This window comes from Neophocaena asiaeorientalis, unplaced genomic scaffold (assembly GCF_003031525.2).
Source record: "Neophocaena asiaeorientalis asiaeorientalis breed wild unplaced genomic scaffold, Neophocaena_asiaeorientalis_V1.1 scaffold91, whole genome shotgun sequence".
Lineage (NCBI taxonomy): Eukaryota > Metazoa > Chordata > Mammalia > Artiodactyla > Phocoenidae > Neophocaena > Neophocaena asiaeorientalis.
In genome coordinates this window covers 1,557,844-1,574,853 of record NW_020173198.1, presented here as the reverse complement: position 1 = coordinate 1,574,853, position 17,010 = coordinate 1,557,844, and the positions used below count along the sequence as shown (strand labels likewise).

Genomic DNA, 17,010 nt, shown 5'->3' with positions numbered 1-17,010 from the left:
GCTCGCGCCCTCTCCCCTCTTTCGCACTCTCGCCGCCACCCCCTCCCTCCCGCTTCGGGCGAGCGGCCCACCTCGCGCCTGCGCACAAGCCCCGGTGCCGGCCAAGAGGCCAGCGTTTCGGCGCTTCACGCCTGCGCGCGGGCGGCCCCATCGCGCTCCTTTTTTCTCCCGCCTCGTCAGAGGGCTTGGACGAATAATAGGAGAGAGAACTGGGTTTCTGCCAATCGTTGGAAATGTGGGTGGGGCTGGAGGCGGGAAAGGGGTGGGTAATTTGGGAAGAAGAAACAGACAAGGCGGAGGTTATAAAACCAATGAGAGGGCGAGTGAAGGCAGGAGGAGGCGGGACGGGGGAGAAACTAATAGAAAAGCAGGAAGATGAACCTACTGGCCAATAAAGATGGCTGAAGAGTGAAAGACCGTAGAAGGAGGCGGGTGCTGTGCGAGAAGAGGCGGGCCTGCCTAATAGGAATGGTTAAAAGGGAGCCAATGAAAAGGGGAGTAGGCGGAGGTCAAATTGACAGACAGTGACGTCTATTTGGGCGGTGACAGACAGCATCCGCAGTCGATAGGAGCTGAGGGATTCTTTGGGTCTCCCGAGAAGGTCAGGAAGAAATGACAGCTGGGAGGGGCGGGTCAAATTTGCGATTAATTTGCCTCGTCAGCCAATGAATGCATTCTCTCACTTTAGCAAAAGGAGGAAGATAGACAGCTGTCTCAGCCAATGCAGCATCCAAAGGGAAGGGGTGCTGCCAGCAGGCAGTGCCAAGCCAGGGATGTCGGTGACAACCGGAGACAAGCGCGGGAGGTGGGGGTGACAGTTGGGGACAGCGCGGAGAGGGGGCGGGGACCGAGGGCATGGGTGCAACCGTTAGCCAATAAGAGCGCCACGCTGCCCTGCCTGAGTCCTCTCGTGGGTCCCATTCTCTATTCAGCTCCCAAGCCCACCACAGGGCACTTGATCCAGTGCTCTGATCAGGTACTCTTGCCCTTCACTCAGCCTCTAATTCTCATTCCAGCCCGCAAATCCCAGGCGACTATAACCAGAGCCCCAAAATCCTATAAGTGACTCATCTCTCTGGATCCACCATTTCCTGTGGGTATCCCAATCCCCAAGTCCCTCTCCTCAGCCCCTTCTATCTGAGCTCTTCCCCAGGATCTGGGCTCCAGTTCCTTGGAACTCATCCTCTGAGTGCCCCCTCCATTCTAGTGGGGATCCCAGACCCCAAATCATGATTTCCCAATACCATGAATTCCCATATCTGTGTTCTTTTGGGGATCCAGGACCCATTCCATCAACTCCTCTCTCCTCATTGATACACCCCTCTGTGCTCCTCATTCTCTGCTAAGAAATCAGACTCCAATCTCATGAGCCCTCCAGGCTACCCTAGACCACAAACACAAAGCCCTGACTTTACCAGCCCCTTCTCTCTCTGGCTCTCATTCCCCTGAGGTCCAGGATTCAGGATTCAGCACGAGGAGGGCTCCAATTTCCATACAAAGTCCACCATCCTGAAATTTCAGTCAGGCCTAGCTCCCAGCTTCCCAGTTACTTGGTTGCTGAGTTCTCTGAGGCTCCTTACTCCCAGCTCAGACTCAGATCCTGTGAACCAGTGTCTGAGATATGCCACTCCCGATCTCCTCCTCCTCAACTTCTCCACTTTCCATTTGGCCCAAGCTTCCTAAGCACTTCCCCCATCCCCCTCTTTGGAGTTCTCCTCCCCTCCCAGAACCCAGTAATAAGTGGGCTCCTCCCTGGGCCTGGACCCCCATGGTAACCATATAAGGTGAGGCAGCTGTTGACTGAGGCAGGGAGGGGCCAGTGCAGGAGGCCAAGGGCAGCTGCTAAGTTTAGGGTGGCTCTGTCTCTCTTCTTAGAGACAACAGGTGCCTGGACCCCAGTGACCAGAAAAGCAAATGTCTTAGAGGCATTGGTATGAGGCTGGAGGAGGGGGAGGGGAGGAGGAGACTTCCTTAGGACATCAGGTCCTAGAGGGAACAGGAGGAGGAGGAGAGGGAACAGGAGGAGGAGGAGACACGGGTGTCCTTGCCAACCATGGGCCTCCTGGGGCTTCTTCACCCACAATTTCCACAGACCTCCACTGTACGGAATGGACTGGGGCACCGAGGCCCAGAGGGGTGGGAGAGCGTACCTCAAAGTCACACAGTCAGCCTAGCTGGTTCTAGCCCAGATTGGAGAGAGAGGCCATTGGCCATCCCAGCCACCGAGGAGGAGGTGACCAATTAGCTTCCCTCTTGGTGTCCTTGACTTCCCTCCCCTGTTCCAACTTTCACACCAGTATCCAAAAAAGCGATTATAGACTCACACTAGACCATGTCCTTCTCCTGTTTCAAACCTTTCCAAGGCTCCCAAGGTCTCAGTCCTCAGCAAGGCATTTGAAGACCCTCCAGTGTCTGATGTCCAGCCCCTTGTATCCTCTGCTCGAGCCCCATCCCAATTCTGGCGAACTGAACACTTCTGATCTTTCACTTCGCCAGGCCTTTGCCCATCTGTGCCCACCACTTAGCATGGCTGTTCCTCCACTTTCACCTGACTCACTTCTACCAGCCTTTATAACGTCATTCCCATACTCCTAGATAGGGCTGCTGTGCCCTCTACTTCTGTACTCCTGACCAGCTGGTTTGTCATTTTCTGCATTTACCCTGTCTCCACAGCTAGACTGTAAGTTCTACCAAGGCAGGGCCTGAATATTAATTATAATGATTATGGGAATTCCCTGGTAGTCCAGTGGTTAGGACTCCAGGTTTTCACTGCCAAGGGCCCGGATTTGATCCTTGGTCGGGGAACTAAGATCCCACAAGCCATATGGTGCAGCCAAAAAATAAAAATAAAAATAATGATTATACTTCACTAACTGTTTCCAAATACTGTTCACATCCAGAAGTTCTGTGGGATGGGAATTATGTCCCCATTTTATAGAGGGGGAAACCAAGGCCCAGGGAGTTGGAGCGCAAAGCCCAAGGTCACAGAGCAGGCTCTCTGCTCCAGGCTGTCTAGTCTCTTCATACCTAGTGATTCCATGCCCCACATCTTTCCTCAAAAAATCCCCCCTCTTCTTGAAGGGGATGTAGAAGACTTCCTGATCCTTCATCTTCCCCAGGCAGCTCTCTCCCACCTGTAACCTCTGTCACTACCCCCACATATACATACCCTTGACTGTGAACTCCTCAGTGGGGGGGACTGTGTTTGTCAAAGTGCACCTGCAAAGCATGGACCAGTGCCTGGCACACTGTAGGTACTCAATAAATTTGCTGGGTTTAAATCTGGGCCCACCCCACACAGGGGTACAGGAGCCTGGTGCATCTCTTTCCTAGTCCTGTGTCTCAGCCTGGGCCTTCTCTGAACTCTGGCACATTCCAGCCTCCTTTGGGGAAAAAGAACATCCCTTCCTGCCCAGGTCCTAGTGATACCTGCATCCCAAGACTCACTCCCTCCTCCCTCCCTCCCTGGACTCCAGCTGTTGCCAGCCCAAGAAAGGAGAGGCCCTGAGCTGGGCTATTTTGGTATCTGGGGTGGGCACCCACAGGGCTAAGGTTACCCTGGTATGTTAATGACTCCCTGGGGCAGGACTATATAACTCCAGAGGGACCGCCCCAGGCTGACTCTCTGCTCCTTTCCAGCCAGAGCCACTGCCTGGCCCCCAGGAGACCTAAGATATGGTGAGTGAGAATCCCCCAGCCCCTGCCCAGATCCCTCAGACCTCAGGGCAGCCTCATCCTTTGAAAGAAAGTAGCTGGTTCCCAGTCTGGCAAGAGGAAAAAAGATGAATCTTCCCTTTCTTGATATCACTAATGGGGAATGTACAGAATGATGCCCTAGAGGATCCAACCAAGGATAATCTGCCTAGACACTCCACTCGCAGGAGCCCAGTCCCTCTCAAAGCATGCTCCATGCCATCCTGCACTCCATCTTCCTAAAACCCCCGGGACCAGCCAGACAAGTGTTCCCACTCCCATTTTATAAATGAGAAAGTAGAGGTTCAGGTGAGTGAGTGATCAGGGTCACGCAGCAAGTCTGGGACTCAGAGGAGGCAGGGTCAGGGCACTGAGAAGGGGAGGTACACTCCACTTGTTGGGTAGGACGGAAGGATGGGGACTTGAGGGCTACCCAGAGGAATTCAGGGGTACAACTGCAGCAGGTCTCCTCAGCATAAGGAAGGGGAAGTCTAGAGCCAGAAAAGTTGCTTTAGAAGAATGGACTCAAAGAAGTCTGAATCTATTCCAGCGCCTCTAGAGAGGAGTAGGGATTGGTCCATGAACCCCTCTGCCCAACCCTCATCCCTCAGGCACCCAAGAAGGCCAGGAGAAAGGCAGTGGCAGAGGGCGGAAGCTCCAATGTCTTCTCCATGTTCGATCAGACCCAGATCCAGGAGTTCAAGGAGGTAAGGGCGGGGAGAAGGGAGACTGAAGGCTGACCAAAGACTCGCCTTGCTACCCCTCCCCCCACCCCTCCCTGGAATGTGCACCTGTTGGCGGGAGGGGAAGGGTTTAGAATTCCTTGTACTCCTCCCTGCTTGGAGTGGAAGTGGACGGCTGGCTGGGGGCCAGAATCTCAGAATCTGATCTGCCTAGAGTAAGGATGCTGAAGCCTGGCCATGGGGGACCTAACCTCTCCCTACCCTGGCCCTCCACAGGCCTTCACAGTAATTGACCAGAATCGTGATGGCATTATCGACAAGGAGGACTTGCGGGACACCTTCGCAGCCATGGGTGAGCCTACTCCACCTGTAAAGATTCAAGGCTGCAGAGTCCTGGGAATTCAGCAGCCTTAGGTTCCAGCCCTGCCAGGTCCACCCTGGGCCTCAGTCTACCCAGATAAAAAATGGATGGGATGATGTGAATTTATGGGAAGCATTATTCCCTGGCTCCTAGACCCCACTCCACTCCATGCTTCCCCCACCCTGTTCCAGGGCGTCTCAATGTGAAGAATGAGGAGCTAGATGACATGATGAAGGAAGCCAGTGGGCCCATCAACTTCACTGTCTTCCTGACCATGTTTGGGGAGAAGCTCAAAGGTGAATGAAGTGTCCTGGGTCCAAACCCCCAGATGCCTCTCCCCAGACCTTTCAGGGACTGACCCTTTAGCAACCCTTCAGCTTCATGTGCCCTCTGACCCCCCCAGGTGCCGACCCTGAGGATGTGATCACTGGAGCCTTCAAGGTCCTGGACCCTGAGGGGAAGGGCACCATCAAGAAGCAGTTGTAAGTGACACCCTCCAGCTGCTCCCACACAGAAAGCCTCCTTAAATTCCTACCAAGAGTTAGGCACTGCCAGAGATAAGGGAAAAATTAGGACTGTGGCGATGAGATTAAATTTTCACAGCACACAGGGGGAAGGGCAAAAGGGGGGAGGCCAGAGTGTTTGGGAGACCAAAGAGGAATCCAGAGTAACCCTGGTTTTCAAGGCAAGACTGGGAATGGCAACGGGGATGAGGTGGGAGGGAGTGGAAAGGAATCACGAAGCCCAACCTCTGTCACCTCTCTCCAGCCTGGAGGAGCTGCTTACCACGCAGTGTGACCGCTTCACCCGCGAAGAGGTGAGTGGGGAAAGGGCCTAGGAGAAGCGGAGGGCTGGGGGAAGGGGAACGTAAGGAACCGGTTGGAGATACCCCTGCGTTTTTTCCCCAGATCACGAATATGTGGGCGGCCTTTCCCCCCGACGTGGGCGGCAACGTAGACTACAAGAACATATGCTACGTCATCACGCATGGCGACGCCAAGGACCAGGAGTAGCGGACCCTCTTAGGCCTCTGCTGGGCAACGCCTTCCTGCCAGTGCGACCACCCCACCTTGACTCCTAATAAATTAAACTGGTCTCGTTTCTTATCCGCGACGGCTTCAGTGCGTTTTTGTGAGCAGGGCTCAGGTGGGAGGCTGCGCTGGAACACCGGCTGGCACGAAACGAGTGCCCAGCAAATGAATGAATAAATAGTGGCCCAGAGGCCTGGGTGGAACGGTTCCACCCGCTACGCCCGCCGCTTATTCCCGCCGGGAAAGAGAAGACTTGCGTGGCCTCGGGGAAATTCAGTTTTTATTGAAGTCGCAGTTTGGGTGAGGTGGGGCGGGGTGGGAGAGTTAGGGGCTGGGAGAGTTAGGGGATCGGAGGGAAGCTCTGGCTCGCTAGGTGGGCCGAGGCGGATTGGGGCGGAGCCAAGGCGGGGTCGGGGCGGAGCCAAGGCGGGCTCGGGGCGGAGCCAAAGGCGGGGCTACACACTCGAGGATTGGGAGAACCTGCTAGCCCGCTAACCCCTTGCAAGGGCGGGCCTTACAGGCTGGGGCTCCGGGATTAAGCGCCGGGCAGCCTAGGGCTCGAGGATTGGACAAGAGACGAACTGAAGGCGGAGGCGAGGTAACGTAGGGTCCGGGTGGGGGTCTCAGAGAGCGTCCGACTGCTCGCCCTGAGCCTGGTTCTGCTGCATCTGGGCCTGCATCTTCTCCAGCATCTCTTGCATGCGGCGCAGCTGTGCGGGGCAAGATTGCAGGCAGTGGGACTGGGCGGGCAAGGCCAGAAAGGGACTTCGAAGAGGATTTGGGGCCTTGATCTGGGGGAAAGAGAGGTGCTTGCTCACCTCTTCGTCTTTCTCGCGGATCAACTTCTCCGTGTCGGCCAGAGGCAGCATGGGCAGCGGGATCTCTGTGGCGCTCTGGCGGGAGAGCTTGCTAGGGGGTGGAGGAAAGGGGCAGGAATCAAAGTCGAGAACCGTGGTTGTGAGTCACTGCCGCGAGGCAGGGCCTGGGGTTTGGCGGGACCATGTCCTTCAGGTTAGGGTCATAAGCAAAGTGGGTAGGGAAAGAAAGGCTCCGGGAGAGAGGTCTAGAAGGTGAAGGCCGGGGTCATGGATGGTGAGCGCGGAGCCTTGGAAGCACCTAGGAGTCAGCTCTGGCTCTCACCTACGGCTGGCTCGATCACGCGCCCCAGGCCGGGCCAGGCTCTGTAGGCAGCGCGCCCGGTAGCCCTCGTAGAGCAGATCATGCGTCACCTCCTTCAGGTCCTGCAGGTGTGTCTGCACTAGCATCCGTCGCAGGTTCAGGAAATCGCAGTGATGTGGGTTCTCCACTGGGGGGCGGACCGGCAAGAGTCGGGGGGCTTGGGTCGGGTCTGCTGCCCAAGGACCCCTCTTTTGACTTTTAGGACCCCCGGGACCAGAACTCTCCCCAACTTCACTTGTTGGGTGCGGTTGACTCGGAGGCGTCCTGGGCTCCCTGCTGGCCTCAGAATGCGTTCCTGGCCTTACTCACCCTCCACGGTGCCCCAGGAGTAGCAGCGTCCCCTCACCGGTCGGGTCCCGCCGTCCCTCACTACTTCGCAGGAACCGACGACAGCAAAAGGGATGCTTTCCTAGAGGGCAGGAGTCAGCGATCACCGTTGGCCCCCTTTGGGCAGAAACCTCTTTCTCAGCTCCCACCTCCACATCCACCCTCCCTGGCTTCTCTGCCCCTTCCTCCTTTGCCTCTGTACCTTCATCTCCGCATCCTGCCTCTTGAAGTCTTCATCCTCATCAGAGTCACAATCGGGGAACTGGTAGATATTGATCTCCTCCTCCTGCAACTGTTCCCGGATCTTGGAGGAGACAGATGCAGAGACGGTGAGAAACACAGAGACTGTGAACCACAGACATTGCATGACCAGAGACAGTGAGATATAGATGCAGACACGGGGTGGAAGAGACAGAGAGGAAGACATGAAAGACAGAGATGGTGAAAGATGGACATACGGGATGACTGAAAACAAAATCTCAAACAACGAGAGACAGAGATGTAGATGGTGAAAAACTGAGAGAGTTACCCTAATGGGAAGACTGATGCATGGGAAGTTTTGAAGCTGAGCAGGCACTGAAAGATCAGGAGAGAGAGGCATAAGTGGAAACAGTGGGAAAGGGCTCTGAAGACACAGGGGGGTGGGAAGGTGGGGGGGTGGGGCAGTCAGCATCCTGGGGCCAGAAGGATAATATTGGTCATTATGTCTACACCACTGGCCTCAGACAGGCCTTAGCCAAGCATCCAGCCCAGGGATTCTATTCTGAACCTCCAGAGACATGGCTTCCTTAGGCAGCTTATGACCCACCTTCCTCAGAAACTTTCTTCCACAGTCTAGCCTGACACATCACGCTCCAAAAGGGCTACCCCAAGATCAAAGAAGTCAAGGCTGAGTTCGATTTTGATCATGACTTTTGGCTTCATGTGAGGCCAAATGTCAGAGGCCACCGCACACACCTTCTGCTTGAGGGCCTGTGTTTCCTTAGGCATCAGGGCATCTGCTTTGCCAATGACTGGGATGATGTTGACCTTCTCATGCACCGCCCGGAGGAAGGCCACATCTAGGGGCCGGAGCCTGCACCCAGGGATTGGTCAGGGCTCAGTTTCAGGGCACAGAGACACTCCCCCTCCAGCCCTCCCCAAATGTCCCAACTCCCCAGGGTGCCCCTCGGACCCCCGGCCAAAGGGTGAGATGAAGTAGAGGCAGCAGTGGACACGGGAATCCTGGATGTTCTTCCTGTTCAGGCCACTCTCATCCCGAAGATACTGCTCAAATTGCTCCTCAATGAAGCGCACCACGGGCAGCCAGCTGGGGTGTGGGGAGAGAGCGGCAAGTCAGAGAACAGGGACCACAGCACAGGGAAGGGGACAGGCTAGCCAGGACTGTGGGTGTGGGAAGTAGTTTCTTTGGCTCCAACCAAAGACATAAGAGGAAACTGGCAGGTGAGAGGTCGGGAAGCACAGGGCACTTTGGGCCACAAGGCCACCAGAAACAGGCCCCACCTTTGGCGGGGGGTGGGGGGTAGGGCAGGGCAGACCAGCCTATAATCTGACCCCTCAGTCTCCACAGAGTAGCCACATTGGGAAGCTGAGCCCCAGGTCCTCCCCCATTCCTCACCAGTCTGAACAGTCCACTGAGTCCCCAAAGCCAGGTGTGTCCACCAGGGTCAGCTTCACCTTAATACCCCCCTCCTCGATCTCCACGCCCCGGCGCTCGATGGTGAGTGTTTGTGTCAAGCGAGCTATGAGGATGGGGAGAGGTCAGGGAGCTGGGTAGGAGCCTGAGGCAGGACTAATTTCCTTTCTCAGACTCACAGTTGCCTCCACCCATTTTTCAGGGGAGGAGAGTGAGTCTCGGAGAAAAGCAGTGAGCTGCCTGAGCCCCCCAGAATGTCATGGGAAACCCAGATGGAAAGGAAGAGAGTGCAGTCTAGGGACATGGGAGGAGGGGGTCAGAGTGCCTGGAGAGCACGGTGAGGAGGGGGTCTTACCCCTGGCCTCTGGGACTTGCCGATCCTCATAGAGGTTGGTGAGAAATAGGCTGTTGATGAGGGTAGATTTTCCCAGGCCTGACTCCCCTGTGGACAAGACAGGCCCAACTGGTCAGGTGAGGGGACAGCCAAGGTCTCTTGAGGACCCCTTGCCAGGCCCCTCTCCAAAACCCCCAGACCTGCCACCATGAGTGTGAAGTCAAACCCCTTCTTGACGGACTTGCGATGCAGCTGGTTGGGGAGGGCGGCGAAACCCACGTACTCCTTGTCCTGTTGGCAGGGGGTGGACAATATGAGGCTGCTGGGGGCAGCAGGCAGGGCCCTCAGGATAACCTGATCTCAGAGGCTAGGAGAAGTCAGCCTATAGTGGGTTGACCTGGCTAACCTGGGGGTAGGGGACTGGGGGCAGAGATGCCTGGATTCCTGGGCATAAAGACTCACCATGGCCCCGATAGCTGTCGCTGCACCTGCTGTCTCTCCCCACTTCCTCTGGTGGGGCAGGAAGTTGAGGGCGGCAAACAAGGGGGCGGGCAATGTAGGAAGCTGAGATGCTCAAACTGGCCCAGACAGGTGGGAAAAGCCGAGACCAAGAACAGCTGTGGTCCTCAATTCCTGGATACCTTTGCCCATAACCCCAATAGGAAGCTTCAGCCCCTCTGTTCTCTGTACACCTTTATTCCAAGCCCCACTGTAACCCCGTCACCCTGGTGGGAGGTAGGGTGTAAGCAGAGAGGAAGGAAGTGGGTTGGTCTCTCTAGCAAGTGAGATGAAGGCTTTGACAGAGGTGGTTAAAAAAAAAATGTTCCAAGGGTCTGAGTGGACCAAAAGCCGTAACAAAGATTGAGGGTGGGAGGGGCAATCAATTTTCCTCGCCAGATCTTGCACTGGATTCTTAAAAGGACTTCAGGTCTTTGGACACCTCTTCTAGAGAGACTGTCCTTCAGAATCCTGGCCAAGGCACTCCCCTGCTTGAAACCCTTCATGGGCTTCCCAGTGGTCTCAGAATCAATTCTGAGTCCTGACTTGGCAGCCAAAGCCTCCCCCATCTGACCTCATCACCCCATCTTTCACTCACCCTTAGTGAGTGCCCATATCCTAGGCTCTGTGTATATTGAACTTTACCTTCTTCTGCACCAGGTGAACTGCTCTTTATCCTTCTAGGGTTTGATTCAAAGGACTCTTCTTCCTCCTCTATGAAACCTTCCCCACCCACCCCAGGCAGAGTCATTTTCCATCCTCTGGACTCCCCAGCACCTTTCACAGGCCCCTCCATTGCCCACCTTTGCTTATCTGGATGTCTCTTCTACTCCCCACTGAGTTTTCTGAGGACAGGGACCATGTTTTCTAATTTCTATATCCCTGGTGTCTTGCACAGGGCCTGGCACAAAGAAGGTGCCAATAGGGCTTCCCTGGTGGCGCAGTGGTTAAGAGTCCGCCTGCCGATGCAGGGGACATGGATTCGTGCCCCGGTCCGGGAAGATCTCACATGCCGTGGAGCGACTGGGCCCATGAGCCATGGCCGCTGAGCCTGCGCATCCAGAGCCTGTGCTCTGCAATGGGAGAGACCACAACAGTGAGAGGCCCGCGTACCACAAAAAAAAAGAAAGAAAGAAAAAATAAAGAAGGTGCCAATAAATAATATACTAGATAAATGAATGCACGAAAGAGTGAGTGATTGAAGTTAGTCCAGGACAAAGGCTGGCAGGCTGCAGAACTTGTAAAAGGAGCTTGGCTTTGGAGTCAGAAAGAACTTCCCAAACCTCAGCTCTCCCACTTACTGTGTGACCTTGGGCAAGTGATTTGCCCTCTCTGAACTCCATTTTTTTCATAGTAAGATGAAATACACACATTTATATTTTGTTATCAGGACTCAGAGTGGTTTCGGATGACATATACACACACACACACACACACACACACACACACACACACATACACACACACATACCCTAGCTTTAGCATTTATGAACTGAGTGACCTCTCTGAAACTTTAAAGTGAGTCCCCTTAGTATGGCCTATAAGGCCTTGCTCAATCTGGATCCTGCCTATTGCTCCAACCCCATTCTCTTTCTCTATTCTTCATGGTTCTATTTATTATTTCCCATTTAGCCCCTGTTATAGACTGAATTGTGTCCCCCTACCCCCCACTTCATGTGTTGGAGCCCTAACCCCCAATGTGACTATATTTGGAGGTAAGACCTTTAAGGAGGAAATAAGGTTAAGTGAGGTCAGAAGGGTGGGGCCCTGATTTTATAGGTCTGGTGTCCTTATAAGAAGGGACACCAGCAATCTCTCTCTGCACATGCACAAAGGAAAGGCCATGTGAGGACACAGTGAGAAGGTGGCTGTCTGCAACCGAAGAAAAGAGGCCACACCAGAAACCAACCCTGCTGGCATTTTGATCTTGGACTTCCAGTCTCCAGAACTATGAGAAAATAAACATCTGTTGATTAAGACTCCTAGTCTGTGGTGCTCTGTTATACCACCTCATAGCTCACTCATTTCCTCTCCTCAGCCTAAGGCAACCACTCTAATGTGCTTAATGTGTAATTTTTTAGTTTGTACACATTTTGAAAAATGTGCAGTGCATAGTACATGTTTACACAAATAGCTATATATGTATATACTAATATATACTAATATGTATTTCTGTTTGTAAATTTTTTTCAATCAGCGCTATCTTTTAAGATCCATCCATGCTACCACCTTTTCCTTACTTCAACCTCATTTCTTGTACTGCTCCTTTCATGTAACCTTGGAAAAATCACCTCTCTGGGCCTTACTTTCCTCATCTACCATATGGGATTGGACGCTCCCACCACACTGAATTCACAGAAGTTGTTCAAGTTTCATGATTATAAAGACATAGAATAATTAAGAGCTGTGTGACCTTGGGCATCTTTAACCTTTCAGTGACTTCGTTTCTGTATCTGTTAAATAATGCTATTAATAATTTCACTTCATGGGGCATGACGAGGATTATATACCTAACACATATAAAGTTCTTAGCAGTGCCTGGCATAAAAGATGAGCTCACACATAACGCTAGTTATTGCTATTACATGAGCTGAGGGGTGAAACAGTGCCGCTAGCTCCAATCTAGCGACCGCTCTTCTGCATTAGTTGCTGAGAATCCAGAGAGAGTGAATCAGCCAGGGTTGCCGCCCTCTGGGGAGACAGAGACAGCCACAAGCAAGAGTGACACATGGCACTGGTGCTAAAAATGTAGTGTAATAATGAGATAAACAGAGTACTTTGAGAAGCCAAGGGAAGGGATAATTATACCCTTCCCCCTGTACCACAACCCTTCCCCCTGCATTTCTCACCAGGCTGAGCAGCCCTATCATCCTAGTTAAAACTCTGAACTCCTCCCTCCTTTGCTCTCTACAACTATATCCAATTGGTTTCCAAGTCCTTTCTATCCATGAGAAAAATTGGCCCCTCCTCTCTACACCCTTCACCGTCTTGCCCCTGCCCTGGGTTCAGACTCTAATCAGCTCTTCCCTGAATTATTCAAATAATATTTAAGAAAATAACATGTACACACCTGTCAGAATGGCTATCATTCAAAAAGACCACAAATAACAAATGTTGGCAAGATGTGGAGAAAAGGGAACCCTTGTACACTGTTGGTGGGAATATAAATTGGTGTAGCCAATGTGGAAAACAGTATGGAGGTTCTGCAAACAACTAAAAATAGAACTACCATATGATCCAGCAATAGCACTCCTGGGTATATATCCGAAGAAAACGAAAACACTAATTCAAAAAGATACTTGCACCCCAATGTTCATAGCAGCAGTGTTTACAATAGCCAAGATATGGAAGCAACCTAAGTGTCCATCAACAGATGAATGGATAAATAAGATATGGTATTATATATACATATATAAAAAATATATATATATACATACACAAACACACACACACACGTAATGAAATACTACCTACTCAGCCATAAAAATGAATGAAATTTTGCCATTTGCAACAATATGGATGAACTTGGAGGGTATTATGTTTAGTGAAATAAGTCAGACAAAGACAAACACTATATATTATTGCTTATATATGGAATATAAAAAACAAAAAAAACCTATCGAATACAACAAAACAGACTCACACATCTAGAGAATAAACTAGTGGGGAGAGGGAAAGGAGAAGGGCAAGATAGGGCTGAGAGATTAAGAGGTACAAACTAAAATAAGCTACAAGGATATATTGTACAACACAGGAAATACAGCCAATTTATAATAACTATAAATGCAGTATAATCTTTAAAAATTGTGAATCACTGGGACTTCCCTGGTGGTCCAGTGATAAAGAATCCGCCTTCCAATGCAGGGGACGTGGGTTTGATCCCTGGTCGGGGAGCTAAGATCCCACATGCCTCGGGGGAACTAAGCCCGCGCGCCACAACTATTGAGCCCTCGTGCCTCAAGGAGAGAGCCTGCGTGCCGCAAACTACAGAGCCCACGCGCTCTGGAGCCTGCGCGCCATAACTAGAGAGAGAAAACCCGCACACAACAACTAGAGAGAAGCCTAAGGGCCACAAAGAGGAGACAGCACGCCGCATTGAAAGATCCCACATGTCTCAACGAAGATCCCGTGTGCCGCAACTAAGACCCGATGCAGCCAAAAAGATAAGGAAAATAAATAAAATAAATAAATATTTACAAAAAAAATTGTGAATCACTAGGTTGTACACCTGAAACTTACATAATATTGTAAATCAACTATACCTCAATAAAAAAAGAAAAAAGAGAAAAATGGCATTTATATTCATTTATTTACTGTATAACCAATACATATTCTCATGAAAAAATTAGCAAATGCAAATGGTTAGAAAAATTTACATCTAATATCATTCCATGATATATCCTCATTTTGATTTTCATCCTTCTAGATTTTCTCATATGCCTGTACATATGAATAAATATATATTCACAAAACTAGGATCATAACTTTGGAAACCTGTTTTCGTCACCTCATATGTTATGTCTATGATCATAAATACACATCTACGTTATCATTTTTCTAGATGCTTAGTATTCAGGCTGATTCCCATTCTTCCCTGTGATAAACAACACTGAGCTGGGATGACTGTGTCTGTGGTGCTATCATTGTACACTTGGCCAACCATCTCCTTGGGCCTCATTTCTATAAGGGGAATTACTGAGTCAGCGGAAGTCACATATTTAAGGCATTTGTGCATACTAATAAATGCCCTCAGAAAAGGCTCTTGGCTTTTGGTTAAGTGCAGAGATGATATGAATTAGCAGTGACACAATATTCCATTTACATGCTTATTAACTCCAACAAATTATGCCCAATCATTCCTGTGATAAGGTTTGGGGCCTGTTTGTAGAAAGGAAGATCCCCCCTTGAGTTTCCTTTAGGGCAGTGAATGGTAGACAGCAGTCTTCCCATTTAATAATCATCTGGATTAGTTCTTTTTCATCTCTCCATCATATCTTCATAGCTGCCTATGGCCCTACCAGACATCCCTGAAAGGGTTTCTATGTCTTTAGACCTGAGTTCAGGTTCAGACCCAATAACTCCAGGCTTTGTCTTCTCAAAGTCAGAGCTAGCTCTCCAAGGGAGTATGGCATGCGGGCTGGCCAGCCTTTGGGGGTTTCCTCCAAGAGGGGCTGGCTCTTTGCCATTTTGGTACCCTCTTACCTCTGTTTCCCAGCACATGTGCCTGGCACATATTGGACCCCCGGGAAATGTTTGTGGAACAGATGATTCACTTACCATCTCATCTGCAGCTTCCACTACTTTCCTATTATGTAAACTTTTGACACATTAAAACAGAACTATTATCTATCTTCCTCTTTGAGGATAGATCTTAATCATCTTTGGATCCCAAGCTTCTAGCACATAGTAGGTTTGCAATTAGTATGTGGGCCATTGTTCATTTCATTCCCTCTGCCTGGAGTTCTTCATTTTAGGCCCACTTCAGCCAGGCTCTGGACTTGGCTGAAATCTTACCTGTCCTGAAAGGATCAGCTCAAAAATGCCACCGTCTTCCTTGGTTACCTCAGCCCAAAGAGTAATAACTGATATTTTTTACTAAGTACTTTACACCCCAACCATTCAAATTAAGTATTATCCCCATTTTACAGTTCAGGAAACAGAAGTAACTTCCCCACCCAAGGTTAAATGGGAGCAAATGACAAGGTCAGGAATCAAACTCTGCATGAATGAACTTAAAGACAGTGTCTACCGCCACTAAACTCTACAGGTCTCTCTCTCTCTGTACTGCATTCCTATCACATCTTTGTTTATTAGGCCGGTATACAATCTGTCATGTCATCTGTACGTCTCCATGTTCTACCGAGCAGAGAGAGCTCCCTGAGGGATTTCTTTGTATTTCCAGGGTCTAGACTTATGGTTGATGATCCATAAGTATGTGTTGATTGACTTGTGCTCCATGTTTACCCGTGTCTAACATTCATGCATACCAGGTACACAAAACCACACAGATTCATTCCCACAAATAAGAACTCTTCCTACTATCTTGAATCGGTGAACGTAACTCTCTCACGCCCTTAGAGTTCTTATTTATCATGATTTGTTTGCTTGCCCCTTTAAACTGGTAGCACCCCAAGGACAACTCTTACACATGTTTCATCTCTTTATCAAACTCTTGACATAGCACTGAGGTGCTAATAAATGTTCATTAATATACAAACCTTGGTTACCCCTCTCCATCATTAGATGGGCTGCAGACATTTACAGGCACCCCACCCCCTCCCCAAAGGCAACCTTGCCCAGAGTACAGATACTGGGGATCACACCCCTGGGACCACTGGAACACAGCCCCAGCCAGGGTCCCAAGCTGGGAAACAGGGTTTAATGTTTTAGCCTCTCCCTGGGCTCCCTTGGTAGGGCTGTAGACCTGTCCCTAGTCTCCCCATGGCCTCTTTCTTTGTGTCCCTGTCTCTCTTTGTCTCTGCCTGTTTCACTCTTCGTTCCTCTGCTTCTGTTTCTCTCCAGGTTCCCTGCCTTTTCTTGTAGTTCTTCCGACTTTGCTTCAACGACTTTATGTCTCTCTTATCTGTTTCTACATGTGTTTGTTTCTGGCGGCCAATCTTTTGCTCTTGTGTTTTTGGTCTGCTGCAGTCTCTGTCTCTCTGCCTTTGCATCCTCTCTGATTCAGGGCTCTTAGGTTACGACTCCGGATCCAGGTCTGTGTCCATCGGCCTGCCTTTCCTCAGCATTTATCTGGCGTCTGCCACTAGCTCCCGCTACTGCCTGTCTCCCCCAGCCCAGCCCAGCCCCCACGCGCGGCCCTCTGACTCGCCGACCGGTCCCGCTTTGTCTCCCGTGTCTCGGCGCCCCGCCCCCGCCCCATCTGGGGTCTCCGCCGCCCTCTGCCGCCCTTTGTCTGCCTTGGTCTTTCCCCCACCCCTTTCCACGGGTCGGCCTTTGGATCTCTCTTTGTCTCTCCGGGCCGGGATGGCTGGCGCTGTTGGCCAGCTCCGGAGTCCCGCGCGGGTGGCCCGACACAGCGACAATTAGGAAGTCTTCGGCCCACCACATCCAGCTCCAGACCAGGAGGCACACGGTTAATACCACCGAGTTCGGGCAACTGTCCTCGGCTCAGAGTAGCCCTCTCCGCGGCACGCGGCTGCCCGCCGGCCACAGAGCTCTGGAGAACGAGGGCTGCCCCCACAAGCGTGCAGCTCCTCCAAGGTCCTAGAGCGGCCGGGTGCCACCCGGCGCTTCCGCTTCCCGTCCCC

General features: G+C 51.4%; 3 protein-coding genes across 3 annotated transcripts in view; 1 reads left to right on the top strand and 2 right to left on the bottom strand.

Annotated features, from left to right (window-relative positions):
* Positions 1 to 151, bottom strand: part of TBC1D10B (TBC1 domain family member 10B) — an 11,185-nt gene extending 11,034 nt beyond the window's left edge. Inside the window, exon 1 of the mRNA XM_024744340.1 lies at positions 72 to 151. Within this exon, the coding sequence (XP_024600108.1) occupies positions 72 to 151 (80 nt within the window). The remainder of the gene's footprint in view (positions 1 to 71) is intronic.
* A 3,432-nt stretch (positions 152 to 3,583) lies between these two features.
* Positions 3,584 to 5,843, top strand: MYL11 (myosin light chain 11). The gene is made up of 7 exons (XM_024744515.1): positions 3,584 to 3,678; positions 4,305 to 4,400; positions 4,653 to 4,728; positions 4,929 to 5,033; positions 5,141 to 5,219; positions 5,506 to 5,554; positions 5,646 to 5,843. The coding sequence occupies exons 1-7, from the start codon at positions 3,676 to 3,678 to the stop codon at positions 5,748 to 5,750; spliced, it is 513 nt and encodes a 170-aa protein (XP_024600283.1). The 5' UTR covers positions 3,584 to 3,675; the 3' UTR covers positions 5,751 to 5,843.
* Positions 5,844 to 6,030: 187 nt separating this feature from the next.
* Positions 6,031 to 9,995, bottom strand: SEPTIN1 (septin 1). Its single transcript, XM_024744637.1, has 11 exons — positions 9,707 to 9,995; positions 9,445 to 9,535; positions 9,266 to 9,352; positions 8,893 to 9,016; positions 8,449 to 8,583; positions 8,232 to 8,349; positions 7,477 to 7,578; positions 7,257 to 7,356; positions 6,909 to 7,074; positions 6,587 to 6,677; positions 6,031 to 6,478 (listed from the first exon to the last, which is right to left on the bottom strand). Exons 1-11 carry the CDS (start codon positions 9,707 to 9,709, stop codon positions 6,392 to 6,394), a joined length of 1,104 nt encoding a protein of 367 aa, XP_024600405.1. The 5' UTR covers positions 9,710 to 9,995; the 3' UTR covers positions 6,031 to 6,391.
* Positions 9,996 to 17,010: the final 7,015 nt, after the last annotated feature.

Excerpts from the sequence above, each read along its gene's own strand:
- MYL11 (XM_024744515.1), top strand. Across the intron at positions 5,220-5,505 it reads GGCACCATCAAGAAGCAGTT|CCTGGAGGAGCTGCTTACCA; the intron begins GTAAGTGACACC and ends ACCTCTCTCCAG. Across the intron at positions 5,555-5,645 it reads ACCGCTTCACCCGCGAAGAG|ATCACGAATATGTGGGCGGC; the intron begins GTGAGTGGGGAA and ends TTTTTTCCCCAG.
- SEPTIN1 (XM_024744637.1), bottom strand. Across the intron at positions 9,353-9,444 it reads CTTCACACTCATGGTGGCAG|GGGAGTCAGGCCTGGGAAAA; the intron begins GTCTGGGGGTTT and ends TCTTGTCCACAG. Across the intron at positions 6,479-6,586 it reads TCCGCGAGAAAGACGAAGAG|CTGCGCCGCATGCAAGAGAT; the intron begins GTGAGCAAGCAC and ends TGCCCCGCACAG.